The sequence below is a fragment of the Apis laboriosa genome, unplaced genomic scaffold, assembly GCF_014066325.1.
Source record: "Apis laboriosa isolate Shangri-la unplaced genomic scaffold, ASM1406632v1 scaffold13_cov153, whole genome shotgun sequence".
Taxonomy (NCBI): domain Eukaryota; kingdom Metazoa; phylum Arthropoda; class Insecta; order Hymenoptera; family Apidae; genus Apis; species Apis laboriosa.
In genome coordinates this window covers 2,980,611-3,008,217 of record NW_025221370.1, presented here as the reverse complement: position 1 = coordinate 3,008,217, position 27,607 = coordinate 2,980,611, and the positions used below count along the sequence as shown (strand labels likewise).

At 30.6% G+C, this 27,607-nt stretch overlaps 3 protein-coding genes and 2 long non-coding RNA genes across 10 annotated transcripts; 4 read left to right on the top strand and 1 right to left on the bottom strand.

The window, feature by feature from the left end:
- Positions 1 to 161: 161 nt before the first annotated feature.
- Positions 162 to 17,691, bottom strand: LOC122721065. Of its 4 annotated transcripts, XR_006347853.1 has the most exons (10): positions 17,086 to 17,691; positions 15,989 to 16,280; positions 14,498 to 14,736; positions 12,943 to 13,902; positions 11,682 to 12,033; positions 9,972 to 10,377; positions 8,599 to 8,870; positions 8,120 to 8,304; positions 3,295 to 3,483; positions 162 to 1,167 (listed from the first exon to the last, which is right to left on the bottom strand). XR_006347853.1 is itself a non-coding variant. In XM_043948288.1 (9 exons), the coding sequence occupies exons 2-9, from the start codon at positions 16,088 to 16,090 to the stop codon at positions 3,420 to 3,422; spliced, it is 2,580 nt and encodes an 859-aa protein (XP_043804223.1). In that variant the 5' UTR covers positions 16,091 to 16,280; positions 17,086 to 17,691; the 3' UTR covers positions 2,535 to 3,419. The 4 variants fall into 4 exon arrangements, 3 of the variants coding, with proteins under 3 accessions (XP_043804223.1, XP_043804225.1, XP_043804224.1); XM_043948288.1 differs by lacking the exon at positions 162 to 1,167 and having other exon boundaries at positions 2,535 to 3,483; XM_043948290.1 differs by lacking the exon at positions 162 to 1,167 and having other exon boundaries at positions 2,535 to 3,483; positions 17,423 to 17,691.
- Positions 8,164 to 10,133, top strand: LOC122721066. The gene is made up of 3 exons (XR_006347854.1): positions 8,164 to 8,497; positions 8,608 to 9,024; positions 9,996 to 10,133. It is a non-coding gene; the product is annotated as an uncharacterized LOC122721066 (long non-coding RNA).
- LOC122721067 lies at positions 10,239 to 11,626 on the top strand. Its single transcript, XR_006347855.1, has 3 exons — positions 10,239 to 11,056; positions 11,166 to 11,220; positions 11,302 to 11,626. It is a non-coding gene; the product is annotated as an uncharacterized LOC122721067 (long non-coding RNA).
- Positions 17,692 to 18,118: 427 nt separating the features above from the next.
- On the top strand, positions 18,119 to 22,806 carry LOC122720861 (Golgi apparatus protein 1). Of its 2 annotated transcripts, none has more exons than XM_043947900.1 (13): positions 18,119 to 18,530; positions 18,630 to 19,613; positions 19,699 to 19,800; positions 19,896 to 20,180; positions 20,271 to 20,440; positions 20,518 to 20,635; positions 20,731 to 20,927; positions 21,009 to 21,228; positions 21,319 to 21,645; positions 21,718 to 21,897; positions 21,988 to 22,216; positions 22,339 to 22,445; positions 22,529 to 22,806. In XM_043947900.1, exons 1-13 carry the CDS (start codon positions 18,219 to 18,221, stop codon positions 22,691 to 22,693), a joined length of 3,396 nt encoding a protein of 1,131 aa, XP_043803835.1. In that variant the 5' UTR covers positions 18,119 to 18,218; the 3' UTR covers positions 22,694 to 22,806. The 2 variants fall into 2 exon arrangements, with proteins under 2 accessions (XP_043803835.1, XP_043803836.1); XM_043947901.1 differs by having other exon boundaries at positions 18,392 to 18,568.
- Positions 22,807 to 24,828: 2,022 nt separating this feature from the next.
- LOC122720866 (carboxy-terminal domain RNA polymerase II polypeptide A small phosphatase 1) lies at positions 24,829 to 27,366 on the top strand. 2 transcript variants are annotated; one of them, XR_006347823.1, is made up of 5 exons: positions 24,830 to 25,107; positions 25,832 to 26,265; positions 26,350 to 26,535; positions 26,623 to 26,929; positions 27,064 to 27,366. XR_006347823.1 is itself a non-coding variant. In XM_043947904.1 (4 exons), exons 1-4 carry the CDS (start codon positions 25,038 to 25,040, stop codon positions 26,812 to 26,814), a joined length of 882 nt encoding a protein of 293 aa, XP_043803839.1. In that variant the 5' UTR covers positions 24,829 to 25,037; the 3' UTR covers positions 26,815 to 27,366. The 2 variants fall into 2 exon arrangements, 1 of the variants encoding a protein (XP_043803839.1); XM_043947904.1 differs by having other exon boundaries at positions 24,829 to 25,107; positions 26,623 to 27,366.
- Positions 27,367 to 27,607: the final 241 nt, after the last annotated feature.

Sequence of the window (27,607 nt, the reverse complement as noted above, 5' to 3'; positions counted from 1 at the left end):
TGCACAGAAATACAGACACGGATACAGACACGCGTTTAAATATTATTATGTTCCTCCACGGATGCACAGCGATTAAGATTATACACAGCTCGAATTGTACAGAGTGTTCTATAATCTCTTAAATACTTAAAAAAAAAAATTCTCTCCAACGATAATATACATGTGTATAGCCTCCGATTAGGAATTCTTCTCTTTTTCTTTCCTACCATTTTATCTTTTCCTCTTTGTCATTTTCTCCTTACCTTTTTCTCTTTGCATCTTTCTTAAACAAGCGAACAGTCGCTTTTCACCGAGTATCACGCGCTCTTTTGCACGCTCCTCTCTTTAAAATATATTATGCACAGATGTACTCGAGTTTGAAGAAATATAGTGCATTCTCAGAACGATGTTTTAGTGCGTTTCAGCGGAAATTCAAAAGAAGTCGAGCAATGTCGATGACCCGAGAGAGAGAGAGAGAGAGAGAGAGAAAAAGGGAAAGAAAGAAAGAGAGTAGAAAAATAAGTTCTGCGTGGAAGAATAAGTAAAAAATATTACGCGACATTTTTTCATAAAGAAGTTTCCTTTTCGAAAAAATTCAAGGATAATAAAATATCATCATATTGGAATAAAAATATCCTTCGATCAAAAAAATAAAATTTTTGTTTCAAATATAATTAAGGATGTTATCATTTGACAAAATTAAAATTAAAATTAGTGAAATGAAAAATCGAACAACGATTTTCATTCAACAATTAATTAATAAAAATTCATCAGATTTCCTTTAACATAGTTTCCTTTGACTTAAATTCGCCAAGTTTATCAGCGCTACTATATTTCTTCCGACAAGTGTATACACACACGCGATGCTTTGTAATACGCAGTGTTTCGAACAGTATTTCGTGATCACGCGAACATATTTGGATAGAGGATCGCAGCCATGTTTTAATCGGGGCACGCGTGAATCTCTGTGGCATCAGACTCTGATTGGCGACCACGTTGATTCATAGTTTTGATTATCATCGCCGTGACGTTTTATCACGAGGTTTAAAACACTTTGCGTGGTTGCAACGAGGAATCGATATTGTCACTTCGGTGTAAACGCGTCCACTGGTGTGCTGTGCGCGGAGTTGTTATAACAGATGTTAACCAGAAGAGATAGAGAAGAGGAGATGCTGCTTAAAAAATTTACTAAAAAAATTTAGAAATAATTCATTTTAGAATTTATTTTTTTTTTCTTTTTCTTTTTTTTTTTTTTTTTTTTTTGGCAAAATCGTTTTTATAACTTTTACGAGTTATATATATTCTTCCTTGAAATATTTTCTCTTTGAAAACATTGTTTTATATGAATAATATAAGCTTGTTTTATGTTCTACGCATAAACATGGCAGATATGTAACATTTCTTGTATTTATAAAATCTATTTTCTCTGAAAGAAAAACATTGAATATCGTTTATGCTACAATTATTAATTTTTCCGCGCAAATTGATTATCTCCTCATTTATTATGAGAAACTTTATAAACGTTTAGTATCAAACGTAACGTGTATAAAATGTAGAATAATATAATAGAGTATAGCGAGTTCTCACAGATCTAATCTCTTATATAACGTATATTCCGGTTTATCCACGCGAACGTTTATCTCTTGAACAAACTTGTTCGACTCAAAAGTGAAGGTCCTTTTTTTAATTTTATCACTTCTCCTTTCTTAAAAAAATAAATTTTATAAATTTTTTTCCTCCGTAATTTTAACCGTCTAAACGCTAAACTTGATATATAAAAAAATAAATAAAGTAGTAGTAGGTAATAAAAAATGTGAACACGGTGATTTCACGGTGTGTTACGCGATTATCGATAAAACTATCACAAAAATTTTCTAAAAGTAGACAGACCCGGTATTAAGAATCACTTGCAGTATCGATCGTACGCTGAAAGTAGAGTGCCGCGTGCTATTTAACGTTTTGAGTTCGCAACGTTTTTAGTTTCGTTCCCCATACGAAAGATCTCGTCCATTATTTTACGCGAAATATCTTGTTCTGTGTGTTATTTCGGATTGTTGTCGTCGTCAAAGTCAACAAAAATTACGATTTCTGGTATAAAAAATTCCCATTTTTCTTCTACATCCAGTATTTTTTTAAATTTTCTTGTATCATAAACTTGATGTCACCTCTATTATGATAGTTAATAATTTTTTGATTACATTATACTATAGTGATGAGGTGAGGAATATTATATCATTTTATAATTATCCTCTTCTGAAATCGTTCTTTCTTAAATATTTCAATCGACTCCTTCTCAAAATATTCAAATGGCCTCCATTTGTGCCATCCCCATTCTTGTACAATTAAAAAACGCTTCGAGCATGTTTTTTTCTTTTTTCTCTTTTCAATTAAATCTTACGATCTCAAAGAGTTACAAAAATAGTCTCTAATATTTGTCTATTGTACTACTACCTTTGAATACGCGAATTTTCATTTTTTCTTTTTCTCTCATTCTTTTTTTTTTTTTTTCTTTTTTTAATATATCACATTTACCGTAAAATAGACATCGNAAAAAAAAAAAAAAAAAAAAAAAAAAAAAGAAATTGATAAGAAAGAAAAAAATACGATGGATCGAATGACAATAGCGAATCCTTCATTGCGTTTACGATGACAAGAGATTAAATATTGTGACGAACTATATTAAACCTAGAATTATTAGAAATTTTTTTCTCCCATTTCGCTCATTCTTTCTACGAATCATTCGTAAAATTAACATCGATCGCGAGAGATCGATCAAATTTTTGTGCATTTCCTCGACAACGATACACACGCAGTATAGAAACTCGAAGATCCGAGTTTTTGCACGATTAATTAATAATACTGATTCACATCCATTCTCACACGAAAATCATTTGCGGAGATCGGCAACTAGATATACAAACTATCTTCTATAATAACCCAAACTTTCAAACGCGATACATTTATCTTCGCTTACATCGAACTTGATACTCGATTCTTCAAAATCCAAAATTCAAAATTTTTATTTTACATTTTACATTACTTAGACCAACGCGAACGAGTATTCGATACTTCCTTTTCATTTCAAGATACACTCTACCAGTAGAGAGATCAAATTGGATTCTTTTCGTTCGATTGGAGAAGAAAATCGAATAGAATTTTTGACAAGAGTCGAGAAATCGACGTGCATCGATAGGTAATCGAACATCGTCTTTTCCTTTTCTTTTTTATTTTTTTATTTTTTTTTTTCACCCTCTTCATCTGCGTGCTTCAAGTGGCGTGGGTCAGTTACGATGGAAAGAAGTGTCACGTACTTACTCGTTGAAACCGGCGGAGACGAAACGTACGTTATTCGGTTCACCGTAGTTTCTCTGTTTTTCGATTCACATGGTGAACTGGGACAATAGAATTCGGGGAGTTGTTCGGTTGCTCGGAGGCTCGGGTCAAGTGGTGCACCAGGCCAGAATCACTTTCTTGAACGGGACGAAGATCGCTCGATCGGGATCGCTGGAACACAATGTGAAATTATGTCAAAATTATCTTAATGTTTTATGCTTAATATAAAATACGATAATTAGAGGATCGATCGTGATTGTAAATCACGTAGATCTCTTGAATGTCTTTCTTTTTTTTTTTTTTAAACATTTTGCATCGTATAGAAAATAATAATTGTAAATAGAGCGCAAGTTTTTAGATAATAGATTATCTTTCTTCGATCAACTGCAATGCAAAATGCAATAGAATTCAATATTTCCGTATATACGAAGAAAGAAACAAAAATTTTCACGATATTTCATAGAGATTGTATCCAACAAAACGTAGTAGAAGTATTCGAGTTTTTTAGTAGCTGGTAATGGAGACTGGCGATTCAGAGATATCTGGGCAAAAAAAAAAAAAAAAAAAGAAAGAAAGAAAGTAACGACCGATAGAACGTTGGATGGAACATTGTTGTTGCTTTTACACGGTTGGTCGATAGCCATGCCTGTCGCACACGTTATCGTGAGAAACGTCCGTCCAGGGAGAGAGAGCCTTGGAAAATCGCTCCAAGTTTGGCTCGAGATGCTCGCGTGACGATCGTCGTCCCTGAAAGTACACTTCATCTGATTTTGATCTCGAGAACGTACAACATCTATGCGTTACTTCCAGTCCCATCGTGTGTAACTCGAATCAATAACATGGAAACGCGAAAGGAAATTCCTATCGTGGTTTTGTGCAGCGTCGATAAGATTTTAATTGTTCGAGAGAGAGGGTTTCGTTAGAAATTTAATATCACTTTTCAGCATTGACGAGTAATTCTCTGCTTCGATATGAATTCGTTGCGATGTTTCTTGCGATGTTTGCACTTGATACGGATAATTAAAGAGAAATTTCTATCGTGATAGAGAGAGAGAGTTGATAAGAGATATTCGAGAGATTTTCTTGGAAGTTTAAGCGTTATTGGAATGAGTTAAGATAAGATTTGAACTATTTGAAATAGAAATTTCGTAGAAATTTAATATTTCCGAAACAGATTTGATTCGATTCTGATAACATTTGCACTTGTGATAGTTAAAAAAGGAAATTTTTCTCTCATTGTAGAAATTGATAAGATTTGAGCTATTGAAAAAAAGTTATTGTTTTATAGAAATTTTTCATTTAAAATAAATTTGTTTTTCTTACAATATTTGCATTTGTGATACGAGTATTAGCGGTAAAATCCAATTTTTCTAATAAATAAAATCTAGATAACGAGACATTTTTAAGTGAAACGGAGAAAATAACAAAAAGCGTGGAGTCGATCAGTTTGATTGCCAAGAGGATCAGGTATACATTACAATCCATAATTCTTTATGTATAATTTTTTTTTTTTTTTTTTTTTTGCTCTCTTATCTTCTCTCGTAAATTACGACTCGCGGCAATTTGCTCGGCAAAATACAAAACAACCCATATATTTTTTCGATAAGGCTAGAAAACACCGCGACCTGTCTCAATTGCGTGACTCTTCCTTATTGCTCGAAATTTATAGAGTGATAAAAATTCAAGTGCACGCTCATAAAAATGGAAGTACAAGGAAAATGCAAATGACTTATCGGCTCATGCAACCGGTCAACATGTTACAATATTATAACTCGTGAGTACGTGTTACGTGGCATTTTCATTCGATTCTTTCGAGGAAGTCGAGCCACGATACGAGAATCGTGTAACATTGATCTTTAACCGGTCGTCAATTCTTTTTCTTTCTTTTTTTCTTTCACTCTTTCTTTCATCTCTTGATCGTTGTTACGCCTTCCAATAATCCACCGCATAAGACGTGCACCTCTTTTGCTGGAATTTACTTCGCGATTAAAACTCTTTTCTCCAAAGAATACGCACTTTGTGAAAATCCTCGTATTCATCGGAGAAGAATATTCGCACTTTCTGAAAATATTCCTCCTCCTCTTCGTAAAAGAAGAATATACGCTTTGTGCAAATAATAAATACATTGTAACCGAATGAACGTGTCGTTTGAGCTGGCTTGGTTTTGTAACACTCACGATGATAGAATACCGTGCAGATATATAATTAAGAGAAAAATTTGTTATACCCGGAGGTCTAATTATTTTCTAATTTTTTTTTTACGCAAAATTTCCACGAACTCTTATCGAATACATTTAACAAATGATATTAAATTAAAACATTAAAACGGGAGATAAAAATTAGCATCGTCATTCATTCGATAATAAATTCACGTTCACATTTTATTCATCGCTCGTGATGGAAGAAAAAGTAATGTACAGTTATGAAAAATGATAAAAATACCGATCATAAAAATATCATTTTACGTCGATACTCTCCTTTTTATTCTTGGAGTCAAAGATAAAGATAAATCTTTCGCGTGTGTTACACGTAAATATCGATTTAAAAAAAAAAATCTCTCAGATTTCTATATCTTATAATATCTCAATCTCACAAAAAATGAATATCTCAAAAAAATTATTCAAAAAAACAAATTTTAATATTTAATATTTTTATTTAAAAAAAAAAGAAAAGAAAAGGAGGATAGAAATTTATCATAACGGAAGAATATCGATGAAAAAGTATCGATGTATCGTCGATACAAAGTCTCACATTGTATATAAATTGTACATGTGTGCACACATAGGTCAGACCTCAACGATCTACGGCCACGACACGATGAATTACTTATTCATCGTGTTGTCGATGCACTTGGAACAAAAGTGTTACATCGAAACGTTGTTTCACGTGGTTCATCCGACAAGACGTAAAAACGCTTTCTCGGTTTGCGAACCGAGAATAGCAATTACCGCAAAACGGCCACCGATAAATTCTTCAAACTTGGGACAAGATATGCGCAAAAGTGTGCAATTACACCAACTTTACGTAATAATTTTTTCAAAAAGTTTAGCCAAGAAATTACTAGGAAATTTGCCTCGGCGATGGAACGAATTAAATTAGAAATAACGTACGATGAATTAATAAAAGAGATATTTTCAATGCTTCTGAAAATTCGCTGCTTCAAACACGAATATCATCATAGAAAAATCTCTCTACGAATTACTCGAAAATGAAAATATTCCGCAATGGATCTCGGATAAATACGAAACAGTTAATGCAGTTAAAGTGTTTCGACGCAATTCCAACGAGTTTCGAGGAAAATTCTAAAACTCTTCAGGTTTCGCCTCCGACAAAATGAATATTTAAAAAAAGAGGAATATCAAACCAGCCTCTGTACATCCGTTCGTTATCCGGGCGGAGATGAGCGAATTATCGTTTCTTTCGAGGAACAAAAGTTGTTAAATGTAAAGTTATCGAGCGACGTTCACAGGGTGAACTTTGCATTCTTACTTGGAAGAGAGAGAGCCACGTTTACGCCAGTCCACGCGCGAATATAATCTCGTGCACACATGGCCGAGAGAAACGTCCATGGACGAAGAAGAAGAAGAAGAAGAAGAAGAAGAAGAAGAAGAAGAAGAAGCGAGAAGAGAGTTTATCGCGTAGCGGAATTGCTTTTGTCACGCAGCTCGTTCCACGTTCGATCTATTATCTCGAGAACACGATGCAATTACGAAATTAAATACGTTCCCGATGATGATTCGGGAAAGGACGCGGCGGCGATTTAATTAAGAACTAGGCGAAGAAATCGTGACACACGCCGTTTCGTTTGGAACGGTTTCGCTGAAAGGGAGGAAAGGCCCCATTGCCGGGACGCGATTACCCGGCCAGACCTCGTAAAATACGGGTAAACGAATGCATCACGAAACCTCGTGCGCTGCGAAATGATCACTATTATACCTCGTAACTGCAGAAATTCGAGCAATCTACTCGACCATCGAATATATCCCGTTCGTATACTGGAATTTCGCGTTGTTTCCGCGAAGTAGGTAGCGCCTTTCTCAAGTATGCGCTCCGGTAATTACTCTTTTCTGCGGCGCGAGTTGGAAAAATGTCGGGCTGCGGTGTTACGGTGGATGGATTTTTCTTACCGAAGAGAGGATATACTTGACATGGACTTTCGTATACCAAGAAATATATATACAATTATATATATTAAATATTGATATGGAAAAGTATTCCAGGCTACCACTATGGACTTGAATTTTTTAAGAATTAACTCTTAGCTGCTTAAAAAATTTGTTGTTTAATTGTTTTTAATTTTATGACAATAATAATGAAAATATAAAGAGAGAGAGAGAGAGAGAGAGAGTTAAGAGGAACGTAAAAAAACAAGTTTAATATCGTAAAATTAACTTTGTCGATATATCGACGAAAATAGTAAAACTTTTATCCCGTACTACGATATACGAGAGTTATTCTTTGGAAGAAAGTACTTACGGTGTCTACTCGGTCGTTCAATATCACTTTAGTTTCATAATTCGATATCCATGTCTCGTTTCCTAAGCATTTCGTTAACATTATTTTCACTGCGGTAACGATGCAGAGTCGCGATCCTGGCATTGTGTTAATAGGAACTGCTAACTGCGAAAACGCGATCAACGTTCGTTCGATAAAAGACCTGGTTATTATTTCACCAGCGAAGCAACGTTCCCCGTTTCATCGAAGTCTCTTACTTCACGCATCGATCAATCATACGTATAAAATTGTGCTGACGTTGTGCTCGAGAAGAGATAGAATTTTTTAAATAACTTAAATAAACGAAACTTACCAATCGAAGAATCTTCTCCCGTGAAACGTGCCATCGGAGGAGCCATTCGAGTAAGGTAACTCCACGCCTACGTGAGTCTCCTCGCGGCCTGGTACAGGACCCACGTATCTCACTCGCCCTTGAAGAACTTTACCCTCTGGCGATATAATCTTCACGAGATGATCCAGCTTTAGATCTCTTGGTATCTGTCGAAAGAAGGAAAATACAGGGGAAGGTTAAAGATTAATCGAATATTAAAAAGGAAATATTTTCTAAGCTCGTCTTTGTTATCGCACCAACGATATTTCAAAAAACGAAATTACCACGAAAATCGGATCGTAACAATCCGATTAATCGTATTCTAAAAAATCTATCTACTACTCTACGAGAAATAGATTCGTAAGTTATTATTAAATAATAATACAAAGTCGCAATTCGATGCGAAACAGTGTTCGAATCGAGGGACAATACACGTAGAGATAATTGATGATGGAATTTACCTTTGGCAGGTACGGTCTGGCATCCTGTGGCGGATGCCAGTCACGGATTAGATCCGGCTCAGAGTATCGCCGTGTACGTCTCCGCCTAGCTGTCTGTCTGTTCCAGTAATCGGAACTGACGCCGCTACTGGATATTGTCAGCATCGAGTCGATGCTTCGTCGCAAATAATCCTCGGCCTCGTCGATCAACGACTCGGTCGAATCGCCGCTGTTATCGCCGGTCACCAAATCCGAGCGCAGATTTGGCAAGCTGCCACGCGTCATCGGGCATTCTGCGAGCAAACCAACTTGATGATCGTATGCGAAAAACTTGCTACTTGTTGGGGAAAACACCAGATTCATAACAGGTTCCGGCTAATTAAGATTGTCTTCCCGAGAGGATTTCGAATTTGTTCATCGTAAACGTAAATTCATCGAATCGTAAATGTAAGTACGTATTTATTGGAAATGAGAAAAAGAAGTTTGGAATCGTTGTAATATTTTTTTTCCTTTCTTTCTTTTGTAAAAGAATTAAAAGAATATATTGAATAGGTAACCGTGATCGTATCAGCTTTGAAATTGTTTAAAGTTTGATTATTTTAAAATTTTTGCGCAGTTATATATAATATATTTCAATTCTGAAACACATGTGAATATTGCGCGTTTTAAAATTGTTATATAACTATCGAGTTGAAGGAAATAGTAGTATCTGTGAAATCGAAATTTAAAATTCGAATAAATATTATAAAAGTAATCTTAACAAGTGAATTTTGTTTTTATTGTTTGTAATAACTGTACGGAGATATAGGGCAGATACAAAATATAAAAAAAATATTGAAAAGCACCCGCGTAATGTAGATTACGATCAAATTTCTCGTCCATATCCTATAACGTTGGAAACTCGAACCTACGATACGGTTCTATCCAATACAAGGTTGCTAAGCGCGATAGAAGATTAATTTAAAGTGGCTGAGGCTGAGATTCAATTAACTGTAACCAGCTTCAACGGATTATCGAGAAATCAATTACTATTTGCAACATTTTATCCTGATTGAAAATAAAATTCACTCGTTTTCAAACATCAATTCAAATTAAAACTATAAATATTTATAGATACACTCGTAACGTATAGTATATTATTTCTCCAATTATCTTTTCTATCTTTATCGTTGTTAAAATCATTCCACAACGAAAATAAAAAATTCTCTATTCGAATTATTATTTATTTATTCTCTTCGCATTTTCCATAACATCCAGTTCAAATCTGGATAAATTTTGAATCTAATTAAATTGTCCATCGTAGAAATAATACACGTGTCACGATGTTTGACAATCTCTGATCTCTAGATGACAAAAAAAATTATCTAGATTAACTTGTCTGAAGAAGAACGTACCTTGAAAGGTGACCTTCGATCTAGTTCTCTTAGGAACGCTCTTAGAAGTTTTCGAGGACGTAGCAGGCGGGTGCACGTGGGTAGGAGAAGAGGGCATAGAAGACCAGGTGGGTCTCGGGGTGGAAGTGGCGAGCGGAACTCTCCAAGTGTCGAAGGACGCCGCGGTCGCTCTCCACGAGTGTCTACGCGGTGGACCGCCGACCACCTCCAATCCGGGCGATGGGATCGAGGACAATGAACCGCGGTATCGCGAAGAATAAAGGTCGGTCGAGAGACGACAGTCGCAGGGACTCGGCAGTCCTGTGGCAGGGTTGCAACGGGGCCAGAATCCTGCAGGAGAGCCCAATGATTCTCGCCGATGCACGTCCGGTGTACGAAGTCCACAACCTCGGGAACTGAAGCAAGTCTGAAAGAAAAAACGTGAGCGATTAAAAAATGTAGTTTTATCGTCTATAAATAGTATAATAGCCTCGTGACTCGAGGAGAAGGTCACGTGTCTATTATATAACGGAATTAACAAATAATATTTGTATCTTGTTGAATTTGTGCTAATATTTACACAATTTGTTAGATTTGAGTGTAATATATTTTGTTATTTAATTTATATAGGAATGTAAAACTTGGAAAATAAAGGTACATGGGTGCAAATACTTTTTGTAGTCAATATAATTTTAAAAGTTATGGATGAAAAAGTATAAAAAAGGAAAATGAAGATGAATAATAATTGTGTTTTACGTAAGATCATGATATTAAAAATTTCAAAGAATTTTAAGTTGAAATGAAACGATGAAAAATATTTGCATTTCGATTGCGATACTCGAGATCGATAGATTCTTCCTTAAAGAAAGACGGTAATTGTACAACAGAGAATATTATTGGAATCGACACTACGTATCAATCAAGGCAATAAACATTATAAACCGGTAGTATCATAATAAAACGAGACGAAACCGGTAATTAGTCATCCAAGTTGACGAAGAGACGGAATTGCAACGAATTGCATTAACTTCATTCGTTTGACCTTCTCCCACGCACAACGAGTATTCATTTCTGTGAATACTAACAGAAATAAAACAACGCTTTAGGTATAACTCTACCACGTTGCAAAAGAGATTTATGTACACGTAAATAAATTTGTTCTAATTATCTTTTTCCATGAAGTTTTCCGTTTTCCAAGAAATCTGTTTTGTTTAGATGAACAACTATATTACGATATCAACGATGTAAAAGAAAAAAACAACATGATTATGTAAGTTCTTTTCTCTCTCTTTGCGCTCTCTATTTCATAAATTTTTAAATTTTTAATAAAATGCTATAATTTCATTTTAAGGATCCGATATTAAATGCTCCGATTATATTCATTGATCACGAGAAATAAAAAATTATTAGACATTAATAGAATATACTTTTATTATTCATCATCATTTAATTACATCAAGATACTCTTGAAATGTAAATTCCATCAAATATAACGAAATATATTTAATGAAGCACAATAATCGAAAATATTTAAACACCAAACATATAAAAATTTAAAACAATTGTAACATAAAGATGTAACATATATACAATAATAAATGTGAAAGCGATATAGAAATCGATATGCAATTTGCAGTGAACAGATTTCTCTCGTCTGTCGCATAATAATAATTATTTTATAATAATTACAAATACAAATTATGAAGATTCTGATCCCAATTCGGATCCTACCTGTGCGTGTGAATCGTGGCAGAGATGATCGGCACTTCTCGACAGTTCCGGTACCATACTGGTGAAACTGATGTCGGACAGCATGACTCTTCTCGCCTCTCGGGTTTTATCGGATAATCGAAGCCTTCCAGGCACCCCGGCCGGCAAAGCAAATTTGCTGGGCAACGTGGTGAACGTATGAGCCACTTTATGCGCGAGATAACTCTCGGAACGCCAATGGGCTGGAAGCGCAGAAATGTCTGTTTGGGCGCCAGATTCTCGTCTTGCACCGGTGATCCTGTCCATCACTGGTCTCAATGGTGCCACGCTCTTTCGTCGGTTACCCGCCAGAGCTTCACGATGGATGATCGGTCTGAAATAGTGGATAATTACGTATTTATTAACAAGATTATTTTTTTATGAAATTTTTTTAAAATTAATATTCGTCTTATAAAATTTAATTGACATTTAATATAATATGATATACTGATTTTTAAATATGTAGTGATAAAATTTTGAAGTGATAAAATCGAATTATGTGTTAATTTTGAACCGTTAACACTTCATCCCATCACTCATGAATACATTGACTACCAACTCTGATCTAATTTAATTAATAATCTATTAGAATCAAAGCCAATATCTGATACAACTTTTAATTAATAATAATTTTGGCCACGATAATAATTATACACAGTATTGATTAAATATATAATTATAATATTGCAAGAAATAAAATAGAACAGGTGAACAGACGAATGATTTTAATTAGAACGTTTATTAAATTACATATACGTGTCGATTATATGGCAGGAAACATAAGATATCGTTTCCTTTATGCGTACCAGTCGTACAATGCTTTGTAAAATAAATTGTGTACACGAAAAAAAAAAGAGAGAAAAAAGAGTTGGAAGTAAGTGAAAACGTTTTATATAGCAATTAAGTACCGAGCAGCTAATTAATGCACTTTCAACGAATATACGTATACATATATTAGCGTGAGAATTCTTCGTCAAGTGCAGACTGAAGTGCCCTACGAGATGTAAAACTTGGCACATCCATTCAATCGAATAATTGTATCTTTTTCACTTTCATTTTCAAAAATTTGATATGAAAAATAACATCTACATTTATTCCAATTTTTATTTCAATTAAACAAATTTATATATAAAATTATTATATAAAAAATTACTATATTTATTAGTTCGATAAAAAAAGATAAAAAGATATTGAGAAAAAAAGAAATTGATATATTATGCGACATTAAAAAAATATCTATTACCTGTAGGCAGTGGGTGGTGCAGCTAAAGTGTTCCTTCTAACCGCATGTCTGGTAGCATGTTCAGGCTCTTCGACGATTCCACACTTGCTGATATCCGTTTCAACCAACACCGAACACTGCGACCATATTTTGTTCAACCTGGTGCTAGAACCCTCGTCGAACCTGTCCACGCTTTCCTCGCGATCGATACTCGAACTCTGCGAGGAAACCGCCTCTTCGACAGAGCTAGTCTTCTCACCGTTGCACACCAACGATTCACCTTCGGTTGATTTGGTATATTTCAATAATACCGGTTGACCAGCGGGTACAGCCTGCTGCCAGGATTCGGTTTCCGTTATGGAGACGAGGTCCTCTTGAAGACCGAGATCGCGACAAGTCTCGTCCGTCGTGAATATCAACTCGATATCATCGAGCTCTTCAGATTCGTTCTCGGATTGATCGTTCGGTTTCGGTTGATCCACCGTTTGATTTTGACGTTGATTTTGCTGCGACACTTGCGTGTCCGGATTATCGCTGAACACCGAATTGTCTCCATCGGAGACAGACTTCAAACTTAAATCCTCGAGATCCTTCTCTTGCACCTCCAAATGATCAATTTGAACCTCGATCGCATCCTCCTCTTCAATATCTTTGGATTGTCTAGTATTGGTCAAAGCAGAAGTCTCGTTTTTCAACGTGTCATCCAAATCGACGCTAGATATTCCAATTAAAGGTTTAACAGAAATAGAGTCCTTAGACATGGTGCACTTCAATCCGATGTCCTTAGATTCTGATTTCGAGAAGGATTGTGCATTCTTGGACATTTTCTCAGCTGTATGAGAATAATCAGGATTCTCATTGTTATTTCCAGCGTTGATGTCGGTACACGGCCCAATGACCGGTTTAGATGCCTCTGGCATGTCCTCCGCGACTAGTTCGTCCCTGGATTCGTCCATGAGTACGCCTACTTCCTCTGACAGACTGATATCGTTCACAGGGTGAGAATGACAGCGAGAAACAAACCGCGTGTGCACGCTACGCGTGGCTATTAATAGTTACAACATCGAGAACTAAACGCATTCCTTTTAATTAATGCTAACACCATGAAGCTTCTCCGTTTAGCGATTCATGTTGCTAACTATCGAATTATGCAAATATCTTATCAATTATAACTATTATATATAACTATTATTCTGAATTTTTTTATATTTGACAAGACACGTTGTGCATTATTTTATTCCAATTCTGTATATCTTTTTATATAAACATGAAAAATTGCTTTAGTCAAAATAACTTTTTATTAACGAGTCAATAAAAATAAAACATATAAAACGTATAAAACTACAAAGTAAATGTTGAATTAAAACCAAATACAACAAACAATGAATAAATGAATAATCGTTTCACGTCAATGTGATTAATTGGAACACCATTTTTTGCACGCAAATAGGAAAAATCGTTTTTCCATGTTAATATTACTACGATTGATAAAGAGAATCGATAAAAGGTCATTATCGATCAACTTCCTTTGCCAAGTTGCTCATGATAATCGAGCAAAATTTAAAGATAGGCTTACTCTTCGATGTCTTCTACTGCGAATGAAGAAAAGAGGGCCTGAGGTGGCGGACTTGTAGCAGCATCGTTAGAAAATTCACTGTTCCTGCTTAGGATCTTTCGTCTAAGGACATGATTCTCAAGAGCGAGCCTCTCGACAACGTTAACATAGCTTTCGCCAGAAAAATCACCAAACCTTTCCTTAAGACGACGAAGCTCTTCCCGTGAGGAATCCAGCGCAGAACGCAAAGATATCACAGTCTGAAAGGACCATATTGAAAAGTCAATTATCATTATATTTTGTAAATCAAATGTAAAAGATATATATAAGAGGAAGCAAAAAAATTCTAAAGCATCTAAAACATAAAATATTTGAATTTATGTAAATTAAATTTAAACTTTACAATATTATAACATTATCATCTTAAGGAATATTTAATATTTTTTTAAAATTTTTTAAGAAGAGTGTTTTAAAATAAAAATTTTATAAATAAAAAAAATAAAAATCAGAATAAAGTATAACGAAAGCTGAAAAAGCAATAGTTTTGATTTTTTTCGTTTTTAATTTTAATTTCCAATCATTATATATCAAGTAACATTATTTTTTTTTCAAACTATTCAATTTATTTTATTTTCTTAACAAACAATCTATGCCTATCATCATCATATGCGATAACAATAAATTTTAATTCGAATGTTCATAAAATAGCTTCAATTACATATTATTATCAAATGAAGATATTAGGAATTAATTAAGATTATGGATGAATGTTTGAAAAAAATTATAGTCATATGATTTGATTTCGCTATACATATATAATGATTAATATATTGATGTTTTCTTTAAAAAAAAGATATCTATTATGCGCTATTATTGCTATTATGCTATTCTAAAAATCAGCAATCAATTGATTACTTTCTAATTTATTGTGAAATTGCACGAATAAATTATCAATAATTCTCAACTTCGTACAATGGAAAATAAAATATTTATAACTATTTATATAACAGGAATCAGATAGAAAGTATAATGAAAATTTAACACAGAATTAAATCCAAAAAATATAATTCAATATAAAATAATATAAAGGAAGAAGTGTATTAATGTAGAGATATATATTCATGATATATATATATATATATATATCATCAACAAATGTTAAAAGATTAATTGGAAAAAAAATCAAAGAAAAAAAAAATTAAATTTAATGTCATGGATGTCTCGGATTAATCGATGATTTTTAGAAAAAAAAAAATATTAAAATTGGTTTTTTAAAACTTTTTTAAACTCTATTATCTAAATAATGTAAGAAATGTTCTAATGTTCTAATGTAAGAAAACTGTAAGAGTTTTTATATTCTTTAATTTAATAATGTTTAAAATTATTTTAGATCAAATAAGAAGAAAATATAATATAAAATAAATAAAAATTTAACTATAATGATATTTTATATCATATATATCATGAATGGTAGTAAAATTGGAAGAATTAATTAAATTCGTTGATTCAAACCTGATGCAATGCTCTTACGACGTCCAGTCCGGGGATTCCCGGGGATGACAGGGTAAGCTGCAGCCTCTGATGGTGAGACTGCCGACCAGCTTCAGCTTCCATGCCTCCTCCTCCCCGCCCAATATTTCTAACGAGATCTTGTTATCTCCACAGATCATGCCGAAATCGTCTTTCTCTTTGTCCGTTTTACCACTTCAGCCAGAATTTTACCGATTCGAATCGATTACTTTATTTTCGTTACAACATACAACAGGAACCACTGATCGATTTCCTCACTCATTGGACCTCGAATCTTCAAGGTAAAGCCAAAAAGATCAGATAATGATATATTGATATAATCAGATGAACTATCATAATTAATAAATATTAATTCAAAACAATTATTAAATTTTAATATATTTCATAAAAAAAATACGAAATATGAAATTAAATATAAAACTATAATAGATAATTAATGACAACTTGTTATAGATAGAGCCGAAAATATCAGAGATGGACACGAGATGGTTGTACTCCATTACTTTACATATAAAATTATGAAATTAGAACAATATATTTTTTTTAATATGTTATCCAAAAAAGAACGGTCAATATGATACGTAGAAATACAAAATACATTCAAAGCATAGATTAAGCGTGGTATATATAACAAAATATTTTTTATCACTGTTCAAAATATTATACATATCGTATATGTCGTATATCGTATTATGTCGTATATCAATTTTAATACATTGCGAATTTTCTGCATGTTATTTTTGATTGTTAAATAATATAAACGATATATTATTTTACACAATAATTTTTTTTTTATTCAATAAAGATATATATTATATATAACTCATTTGAATTAAATTATATTTGTTGAATATAATATTAATATGTGTTTAATAAACGTTATATCTTTAATATATCGAATAAAATGAAAATTATTAAAAAAAATTTGTAAAACGAAATTAAATCATTGTTTAGAAAAATAATTATTGAAATATAAAATAAATAAGTTTTTATAATTTTTTATAAAATTAAATTAAAACTTATTTATATTTATATAAATTTTTAAGATATAATAATAATTTTTGTAATAAAATTATTACCAATCAAGGAAATTATTAATTTTTTTTAGAAAGTGACGCTGTAATACCATACGGATTGATTCACTTTTACACATGCACTTTATATTCACTTTATATTCACTATCGAGAACATACTACTGAGAACAACGTTTACGGCGATGCCTCGAAGTTTTCCAATAATCAGTCATTGTTAGAGCTATTAAATGATAACAACCAATATGAAACAATTGAAAAATCTATAAATTAAACTTGCATGCGCTAAATATTTTAAATTTATTAATTCTATATAATTAAAACTTTCTCAAACACCAATTATTATTTAATAGTTAAGTTTTCTTCTTATGAATACATAATTCACTAAAATCGTTTAATGGTTCTTATTATCAAAGAAAAACAGTTCACTTGTATTTCAATATTAATTATATTCAAAATTACATTTTTAATTTTAAGTACTACACACTAATATAATTTTCATAGGAATGTCAACAATAAAGCTCGAACTGTCACTTGCCCTTTAATGCAGACGACGAGATAGAAATACATACTCAATTATCAGGTTTGCCAACATTGTGTAATATTACTCACAATAAGGAGCATTTTCACTAGAAGATATAAATGACAAATATTGCAAAACAATAATTCTTATTTATCAGAATATATATTCGTGTATATAATGATGATTTAAGCTTAAATTAATATTATTTTATTATTATATTTTTAAAAATTACTTTTATATCTTTTATAATTGGAAACTATAAATATTTATAGAACATTAAAATTCAAGATGACCTATATTAAAAATTATTTAAATTATTAAAATATTTTTACTTTTTGTAAATTACAATATAAAAAATATTAAATGTATAATTTAATTATTGTATAATAAATCAATTTTGCTTTTCAATTTCTATCTTTTAAGCTTATTTGAAAATCAAATTGTTAGAACTATAGATAATAAGTATTACATAGATATTATCTGTCTGCTCAAAGTTTGGTGTTACGAGTATACTATTATTCGTGACGTTGATATAACATAATAACAATTAAAAAAATAAAGAAAAAAATACGAAGAGTTTTTATAAAAACGTAAAAGTAATGTAATGTATTTTATCAAAAATAAATTTTAATTGAAAAAGTGAATCTACTTCGTAAGGATGGAAATAAATATAACAAACATTTTGTTTGTAATTTTTTTACATATATCGATGCTAAATTGTACTCATTTGACAAAAACTTATTTTAAAGACGAATATGTAAATAATGGTGAAAATATGCCAAAAATCAGTTGGTTATTCAGCAATTCTATTGATAATTCCATTAGAGTTAAAAGAGCTAAAATTGATTTGACTGAAGACAATTTATTAAAATCTATGAATATTAAATGCCGACAAAATTTGAATCGCTTGTGTCATATAACTAAAAATAATGACGAATTAATGTTACTAGAATGCATTCAAAATTTTAAGGTATAGCTTCTAATCATTTGTAATTAACATAAAACAAGGTATGTAATAAAATAAATAAAATAAAATTATTGTTTTTATCTATTTACTTTTATTTTACAGCCAACTGAAATGTCTGGTATTGATGATGAATGTCGTCAAGCAATTTGGGATTATATCTTAAACATTACAGATAATTCAAATATAGAACGTTTATCTAAAAGAACTTGTGGTAGAGAATTAGATTCATTAGATTGTTCTGGTTTTGGCAAAAAACATGGAGCATATCTCTCATGTTTAATTGATCAAAAAGAAAAAGTCAAAAATCCTAAGTGCATTGCATATATTCAAAGATTAGAATGGATTGCAGTTAATGATTTTAGAATTATAATAGGACCATTTTCTTCAGATTGTGAAAATGATATTAAGAAATTTAAATGTGACAAACTACAACCATACAGAGATATATCTCAAGGACAAATATTAGCTTGTTTACAAGAACATGTTAATGAACTTCAACTTCAATGTAAAAGACATATTCTTCATGTATCTGAAATACAAGCAGAAAATATCAAATTAGATCATCAATTATATTTGGCTTGTAAAAATGATCTTAGTGAATTTTGTCGAAATATTAGACCTGGAAGTGGTCAAGTATATAAATGTTTAATGCAACACAAAACAAATAGATCTATGACAGCAGTATGTCAAGAACAACTTACAAGAAGAGGAAAATTAATTGCATCTGATTATAAAGTTAGTAAAGGACTGGTTAAAGCTTGTAAAGATGATATTAAAATTAATCATTGTAGAAGATCTGCATTTGAAGATAAAAATATAAGACTTGCACAAATTCTTCTTTGTTTGGAATCAGCAGCAAAAAATGGAAGCAAAATTGATGAAGATTGTCAAGCTGAAATGTTCGATCATAGAAAACTTTTAATGGAAGATTATAGATTATCTCCTGAAATAGTTGATGGATGTGCTAATGATATTACAACATTCTGTAATAATTTGAAAATTGGTGGTGCAACAATTCATTGTTTAATGGAACATACTAGAATGAGAAAAAAAAAATTAAGAATATCTAGTAAATGTCAAAGAGCGGTAATTAAATATTTATATATATTTTTATATATAAAAAATTATATAATTATAAATATTAATTAAATATCTTTCGTCATCATAATAGATAGAAGAATTAATAACAGAAACTGATGCTGGAGAAGATTGGAGAATTGATCCTATTTTAAGAGAACAATGTAAATTTGTTGTTATTCGTGCTTGTAGAGATGTAAGAAATATTTAATCAAATAAGAAAAAATTTAAGAAATCTAAATAATATCTAATTAAACAAATAAGTAATATTGTAATTTATTTTAAATATAGATACATGGAGGTGATGCTAGAGTAATATCATGTTTAATGGAACAACTTGGTACAAAAATAATGACAAAAGCTTGTGAAACTGCTTTAATTCAAATACAATATTTTGTAGCTAGAGATTTTGAATTAGATCCTCAATTGTATAGAGCATGTAAATTTGATGCAATACATTTATGTCATGCAAGAAATGCATGGGCCAATGATGGAAAACAAATGGATCCAGAACGAGGACCTCTTGTTTTACCATGTTTATATAGACATGTATATCATCCTCAAAAAAATATGACAGTAAGAATTTACATAATTTGATAAATAACATTGTAAATAAATTTATTTAAAATTTATTTTTGAATTTATTATTGAATTGATTTATTTCAGTTAAAAACAGAATGTATTGAAGAAATTAGACGTGTTATGAGACAAAGAGCAATAAATGTTGATTTACAACCTGAAATTGAAGAAGTATGTTTGAATGAATTAGCATCATTTTGCTATGATAAAACGGCAAAAGGAGAAGAAATATTATGCCTCCAAGATAACTTAGATCGGTAATAATAAATTCAATTACATAAAAATCTGAATTTTTACACTATTTATATTTTTAATTTATTTATTTTATTTACAGTTTAAATAGGAATTGTAAATTAGCAGTTGGTAATTTTACAGAAGAGCAAGCAGAACATGTTGAATTGAATCCAATAATTTCTGCTGTGTGTCAAGATATTATGGAACGTTATTGTGAGGTGCAATATAATTTTTTAAAAAATTTAAATTAAATATTAATAAATATATTTTTTTTTACTTAATTATAATTTATATAAGAAACTTATAAAAATAGGAAATATTAAAATATGGTAAAGATGAGGGTGACATGATGGAATGTTTAATAGAACATAAAAATGATTTAAATGTGCGATCCGATTATAAATGTAAAGCAGCAGTGGAACATTTTCAATTAATATCATTAAAAAATTATCACTTTACATATAAATTTAAAGAAGCTTGTAGACCTTCTGTTAAGAGATGGTGTCCAAAGTAAATTTTTAATACAATTTTTTAAATATTTTATATAAATTTTAATCGATAAAAATATCTATTTTTATATTTAATATTTAGATCTAAAACTAAAGCAGATGTAATAGAATGCTTAAGTACAAGAGTACAGGAAGATATAATGAAAGATACACAGCATCATATACCAAGAGAATGTAGACAACAATTAAAAGCACAGCTTTATCAACAAAGAGAAAATATTCAATTTGATCCTATTTTACAAGCACAATGTATAAATGATATTAAACAATATTGTTATAATCTTGAACCAGGAAATTCACAGGTTGATATGTATATTTATCTTATTTAAATTATTCAATTTTCTATTCCAATATTTTCTATTTCAATATTAATATAAACATTATTTTTATAGATTCTTGAATGTTTAGCAGCACATAAATCAAAATTATCTGATGCATGTCATAAACAATTGTTCAAAGTAAGAAAACAAGAATTTCAAGATAGTTCAAGTGATTTTGCTTTATTAAATAATTGTCGAATAATGGTCAGACAATTCTGTCATGATATCAGCCGTTCACAAGCATTAGATTGTTTAAAAAAATATAAAGATGAACCAACATTTGATGATAAATGCAAAAATATTGTTGTTCGAAGAATGATTGAACAAAATACAGATTATAGGTTTAATACTGCATTACAAATAGCATGTTCTTATGATATTAATAAACATTGTAAAGAGGTAAAAATATGTTACTGATAATATTTTTTTATTTTTTATTATTTCATTAAACAAATAATATTTTTTCATTAGGTATTATTAAATGAACCTACAGATAAAGAACTTGAAGGAAAAGTTATAAGATGTTTAAAAATTAAATTTAGAGAATCTAAACTTTTAACAAAATGTGAACATCAAATGACCAACATACTTAGAGAGGCAGCCTTAAATTATCATTTAAATCCATTATTAGCTACAATGTGTGCACATGAGGTATTATTTTTAAATTAATTATACAAAAAAAATAAATATATTTTTATTAATATAGTAATTATTTATGCAATATATAATTATTTGGAACAGATAGAAACAATTTGTAGAGCAGATGAAAATGATTCTGGAGCAGTAGAAGAATGTTTAAAAATGGAATTTAATGCTGGTAATAGAGATATGAAAGAAGAATGTCGACTTGAAATTGCTGATTTAATAGAGCAAAGAAGAGCAGATATCAATGTAGATCCATTATTACAAAAAGCATGTGCTGTTGATATCAATAAATATTGTAGTGATGTTCCCCAAGGCGCAGGCAGACGTACGTAAACAAATATATGATATATTTATATAATTGATTTACAAATTACAAATTACAAATTAAATAAAAAAAAAGTTTTCTATGTGTATTGGAAATATAAATCAAAATTTTATTATTATTAGATATCAAGTGTTTACAAAATGTATTAGAAGACAATAACAAGTCTCTACAACCCGATTGTTACAAAATGTTAACTACTAGGATTGAAATGTTTAGGAATGCAGCAAAAGTAACAAATTTTTGTATACTATTTAGAAAAATATCTATTCTATAATTTATAAGATAAGAATTCATTTATTTATTTATTTACAGTTAATTGGACCAAATTCAATACAAGAATTATATTCAACAGTAAATCAATCTCCTGCAAGACGATATTTTATGATCATTGCTTTGACAATGATTGGTATCATTTTCATTACTGGTTTATTTTGTGGAAGAGTGACGAGACGAACAATGATAATGAAAAATAAGTGATAAATTATAATAAAAAAAGTCCGTCCTCGATTCTTTATCACTGTAATTAAAAAAGAACAAAATAATTTTAAGTAAACATCGAAAATTAAAAAGAATAAAGTGATTATTAGTGATTTTTTTGCAAGATATATCAAATTGTGCAAAATATAAAAATAAAAAATAGTAACCTTATATATATATATATATATATAATTTAATTTCTTTTTCGTTTTTTTTTTAATATACATATAAACTTCTATTATAAAAGGGAAATATTTGCATATTATGTTCATGTTCATTTACAATTTTACAATTTATTGTTCAATAGTATTATCATAATATAAAAAACTGTAAGAATGAATGGAATGTAAGTTGTAAGTGATTTGCAATTAATATAGATTTTAATAAAAATATATATATATTAATAGAGAATATATATATATATACATAATAAATTGAAATGAAAAATAAAATTTTATATCAATATTTATACATTTATATGATATATAACAAAATATCATAAAAAAAATCATTTATATCAATATTTATACATTTATATAATATACAACAAAATTTCGTAAAAAAATAAAATGATTACATTTTATTTAAAGCAAAATGTATTATCTGGGCACAAATTACCTTGGTCTTCCATTTTAGAACATTAGAATTCATATATATTAGATATTATTAGAAATGATTTATAATTAATATTATAATAAATTTAAATATTATATAATATATATACAATATGACATATAAGAATATTACATTATATTTTACGCAAAAATTCATGCTCAATTTACAATAATTAATGACTAAAGTTATTGAAACATATCAAACAATCATCAATATATTATTATTGTATTATAAGTTAAAGTATAAGACCAAATATTGTGTTAATATAGAACATATTAAATAAATAGTATGCAATATACAAATAAAACCTCAAAATAAAAATAAATATTTAAGTATAGTTATACCATTATTAGTTATAATAAATAAATTTTTTCCATATTTGTGTTATAAAAAAATATTAAAATTAACAAACAAAATGATTTTATTTAAATTAAATTTGTAAACTATATATATATATATATATATTTTCATTAAAAAACGTATTTATTTAAAATGAATCATATTAATAAAATCAGTTCATATCTTAAAAAAAGAATTAAATAAAAATCCTGAGTTTTATTTTTATAGCTTTGATATTTGAGTTTAAACACTGCGCAACGGTTATATGTATAGTTTAACTAAAAGCCGCAAGAAGACGCGACAATCGCATAAAATACAAGACCTAGCAAAACATTGTAACATCAAAAACCTTTATAGCGCAAGTCCATAACGTTGTTTCCGTTGAAAGGATAAAATTATAGCTACAGTAAATGTTGTGAAAAATATACATTGTTTAATATTGTGTGTGTTAAGTGTATAATATAATTGTTGTGTACAAAACATTTGCAAATCATTATTATTACTAATTTCAATTAGAAGCTATATAGATTGATTATTTTAAATTCAAATTTATTATTGAAAGATTGATGTTTAATATGCATCGAAGAACATCATCATCGGATACAAAAAAATATTTAAAAAATATAACATGTATGAGAAATGTCGAATCGCAATGAACTGCGCAATGATATAGGTGTGGCGCGTAAAAGAGAGAGCGTACATGCACGTATACGTAGCATACGTGCAATACGTGCTCCCTTGGAATGAAGACAACAAAGAATTGGATTAACTTTCCCCTGTTACGTTTACGTTTAAAAAACCGATCGATTGCTTTCATGCAGTGTTAAATATTTAATTCTGCTAAATATAATTGTATGTGTATATAGTATAAACAAGGTATTCGTTTTTGAAATCGAAATAAATCCTGTGCCGATCTTGAAATAAATATCTGTAGTGTTAAAAACACCGTGTGGGTGCGTGTGCGTGAGCGTACTCGTGCCCGTGCCTGCGCCTATGCGTCTCCGTTCGCCAAGTTGTAGTGATCTTCGCAGAAGTAGTGGCAGTGGTAGAAACAGTGAAGGTGGTGGTGGCGGTGGCGGCAATAGCAACAGCAGTGAAGGAGACAGTGAAGGTAGTGGTGGTGGTGGTGGTAGTGGTGGTGGTGGCGGTGGTGGTGGTGGTGGTAGTGGTGGTAGTGGTGGTGGCGGCGACGGCGGCCGTGACAGCATTTGGAGGGAGAAATTTCATACATCGTGACTGAGTTAGTGCGTGTACGTGCTACCGCGCGTATATGCTCTCTCATTCTCAAGATTGTGCGCGCGTGTTTGTATATGTATGTATGTATATTATCGCGCGCGCGCATTAACGGAATTCACGATCAGACACGCAGAGACTCTCAACAAATGTTTAAATGGACGCATCGTCCATTATCACGCAAGTGTCGCGGGATGACGAGCTAGGCCAGTTTAATAATGGGAAAGGTAGGTGTCTGCTGTGAATACAGCTTGCCGCCTTACATTTTTTTTTACGTTTTTCTTCCAGATGCTGGATGGAATCTGCACCTGTTACGGGACTGCACCGCACTCCTCACCTTACCTTACCTCACCTAACGTCACCTCTTACTTCTCTCCTGTTATTCGTCTATACTTCACTTCCGACGTCTCTTTTCCTCTCGCCCTCGTTTTTGCCTGGCCTCGCCTCATTTTGCCTTGCCTCTCCTCTTCAAATCATCCTTCTCCCCTCTTTTCTTTCACTTAAGTTCGCGTGTAACTTATTTCATCGTGTAGTATTCTATCTTGCCGCCGTTTTAAACTATTGTATTTTGTTGTATGATGCTCGATATTGAATGAATGATTTAAACAATGCAATTAAAGTCAAATATTTTTCTCTTGAAAATTTTTAAATAATATGTAAATATTATTATATAAATATTTTTTGCTAATGATAATTTTTAATTCATTTTGTAAATTAAACAAAAAGTAAATTTTCATGTATAGCTCCTTAATTAATTAATATTAATTAATATTAAAATTAATTATAAAAAAAGATTTTTATTTTTTCAATATTTTTATGTAAATATATTTTAATACAATTTAATAAGTTTTAATAATTTTTATTCATGTAATACATCTGATATATATATTTGTATATATATATTCATAAAATTTATTGTTTCAATACAAATTTTATTTCTTCCAAATGTAGCTCAATTACCACAAGAAAATGAAGTGGCCAACAATAATCCAGCCAGTGGCAAAAAGCCAAGAGGGCGTGGACTTTTGCGATCTCTACTTTGTTGTCTTGGTAGAGGACGTGGAAGTAGTTCAAAAAGTTCAAAAACAAGTTCATTGCAAGGTGATGGACATGGTTCTCCATCCCTGAGGACTGGATCCCCAAGGTTCCTTCTTCCACCTGTCAGACATCAGGATATGCACAAGAAGTGCATGGTGATTGATTTGGATGAAACACTAGTGCATAGTTCTTTCAAACCAATCAACAATGCCGATTTTGTTGTTCCTGTAGAAATTGATGGGACAGTACATCAAGTGTATGTTTTAAAGAGGCCTTATGTGGATGAATTCTTACAGAGAATGGGTGAACTTTACGAGTGTGTATTGTTCACTGCAAGTTTGGCTAAGGTATATTATATAAACAATTATTTATTACTATTAGTTTTAGGAAAGGAATATTATTTGAATATTCAAAATTTCTGATATTTACAGTATGCTGATCCAGTAGCAGATTTACTTGACAGATGGGGCGTATTTAGAGCAAGACTGTTTAGAGAATCTTGTGTTTATCACAGAGGAAATTATGTTAAAGATTTAAATAAACTAGGACGGGATTTACAACAAATTATTATTGTTGATAATAGTCCTGCCAGCTACATTTTCCATCCAGATAATGCAGTAAGTTTTAATAGAAGAAACATACACACACGCAAAGAAGAAAAGAAATAAATAGAGATATAAATTATAAAATAAGTTTATTTTTAGGTACCAGTGGCATCATGGTTTGATGATATGACAGATTCAGAATTATTAGATTTAATTCCATTTTTTGAAAAGCTCAGTAATGTGGAGAATATTTACACAGTCTTGTGCAATAGTAATCATCCTTATAATCAAGTACCTTCGGCTATACAAAGTAGTCCAAGCCCAGGGTCAGGTTCACTTGGTGCTTCCTAGCCCTACCTAAATTCTAGCCAAATAGTCAGTATTGTCATCGCTCAATGCACTCTGAGGAGAATTTTAATTGGAATATTCCACATTGCTTATTTGTTATGTAGCAATGGATAATCAGGTATGACTTATTAAATGCTGGATATATAATATAAACATTTATCAAAAAATTGTCAAAAAGAAATGAAAAATTGAATTATATATTAATTATTTCGATAAAACATAAATCACAGCTGCTTTCTTTATTGATTTCAGTTCTTTTTTCTGAGAAATAATAATACAATATTGATTGTTCGCAATATGTCAAAAACAATGAACTGATTCTATTTATTTAATTATTAAAATATAATTGATAAAAAGTTCAAAAATATTAATCTAATTGATTATATAACAAGACATTCTTTTAATTAAATTGGAAAAAAAATATGTTTTAAATACAATTTATTACACAATGAATTAATGTGTATATTCCCGTGTTTGATGTATTTGAGAAAAGGAGTAAATGACAATGGTAACAATACATGAAACATAAAATTTGATATTTGATGAATAAATATATTTAGTTGTCATATCATTTAAATTTGTGTAAAGTACATCCAAAAATTATTTGCACAAAAAAATAAATCAAAGTGTAATATAGAAAAAAAAATCAGATTACTTAGAGTCTTTTGATGAGCTATTATAATTTTTTTTTCTAAATATTCCGATTATTTACTATAATTTTGCTTTTAACACTATACTAGTATTGAACTTCAATGAGTTTTTCTCTTTTTATGATTATCACATATTGAATAAAATA

Excerpts from the sequence above, each read along its gene's own strand:
- LOC122721065 (XM_043948288.1), bottom strand. The coding sequence starts at position 16,090 with ATGGAAGCTGAAGCTGGTCGGCAGTCTCACCATCAGAGGCTGCAGCTT. Across the intron at positions 12,034-12,942 it reads GCACCACCCACTGCCTACAG|ACCGATCATCCATCGTGAAG; the intron begins GTAATAGATATT and ends CCACTATTTCAG. Across the intron at positions 3,484-8,119 it reads GGGAGAAGATTCTTCGATTG|CGATCCCGATCGAGCGATCT; the intron begins GTAAGTTTCGTT and ends ATTGTGTTCCAG.
- LOC122720861 (XM_043947900.1), top strand. The coding sequence starts at position 18,219 with ATGGAAATAAATATAACAAACATTTTGTTTGTAATTTTTTTACATATA. Across the intron at positions 21,898-21,987 it reads CTACAATGTGTGCACATGAG|ATAGAAACAATTTGTAGAGC; the intron begins GTATTATTTTTA and ends TATTTGGAACAG. Across the intron at positions 22,217-22,338 it reads TCCCCAAGGCGCAGGCAGAC|ATATCAAGTGTTTACAAAAT; the intron begins GTACGTAAACAA and ends TATTATTATTAG.
- LOC122720866 (XM_043947904.1), top strand. The coding sequence starts at position 25,038 with ATGGACGCATCGTCCATTATCACGCAAGTGTCGCGGGATGACGAGCTA. Across the intron at positions 25,108-25,831 it reads CCAGTTTAATAATGGGAAAG|CTCAATTACCACAAGAAAAT; the intron begins GTAGGTGTCTGC and ends TTCCAAATGTAG. Across the intron at positions 26,536-26,622 it reads TTTTCCATCCAGATAATGCA|GTACCAGTGGCATCATGGTT; the intron begins GTAAGTTTTAAT and ends GTTTATTTTTAG.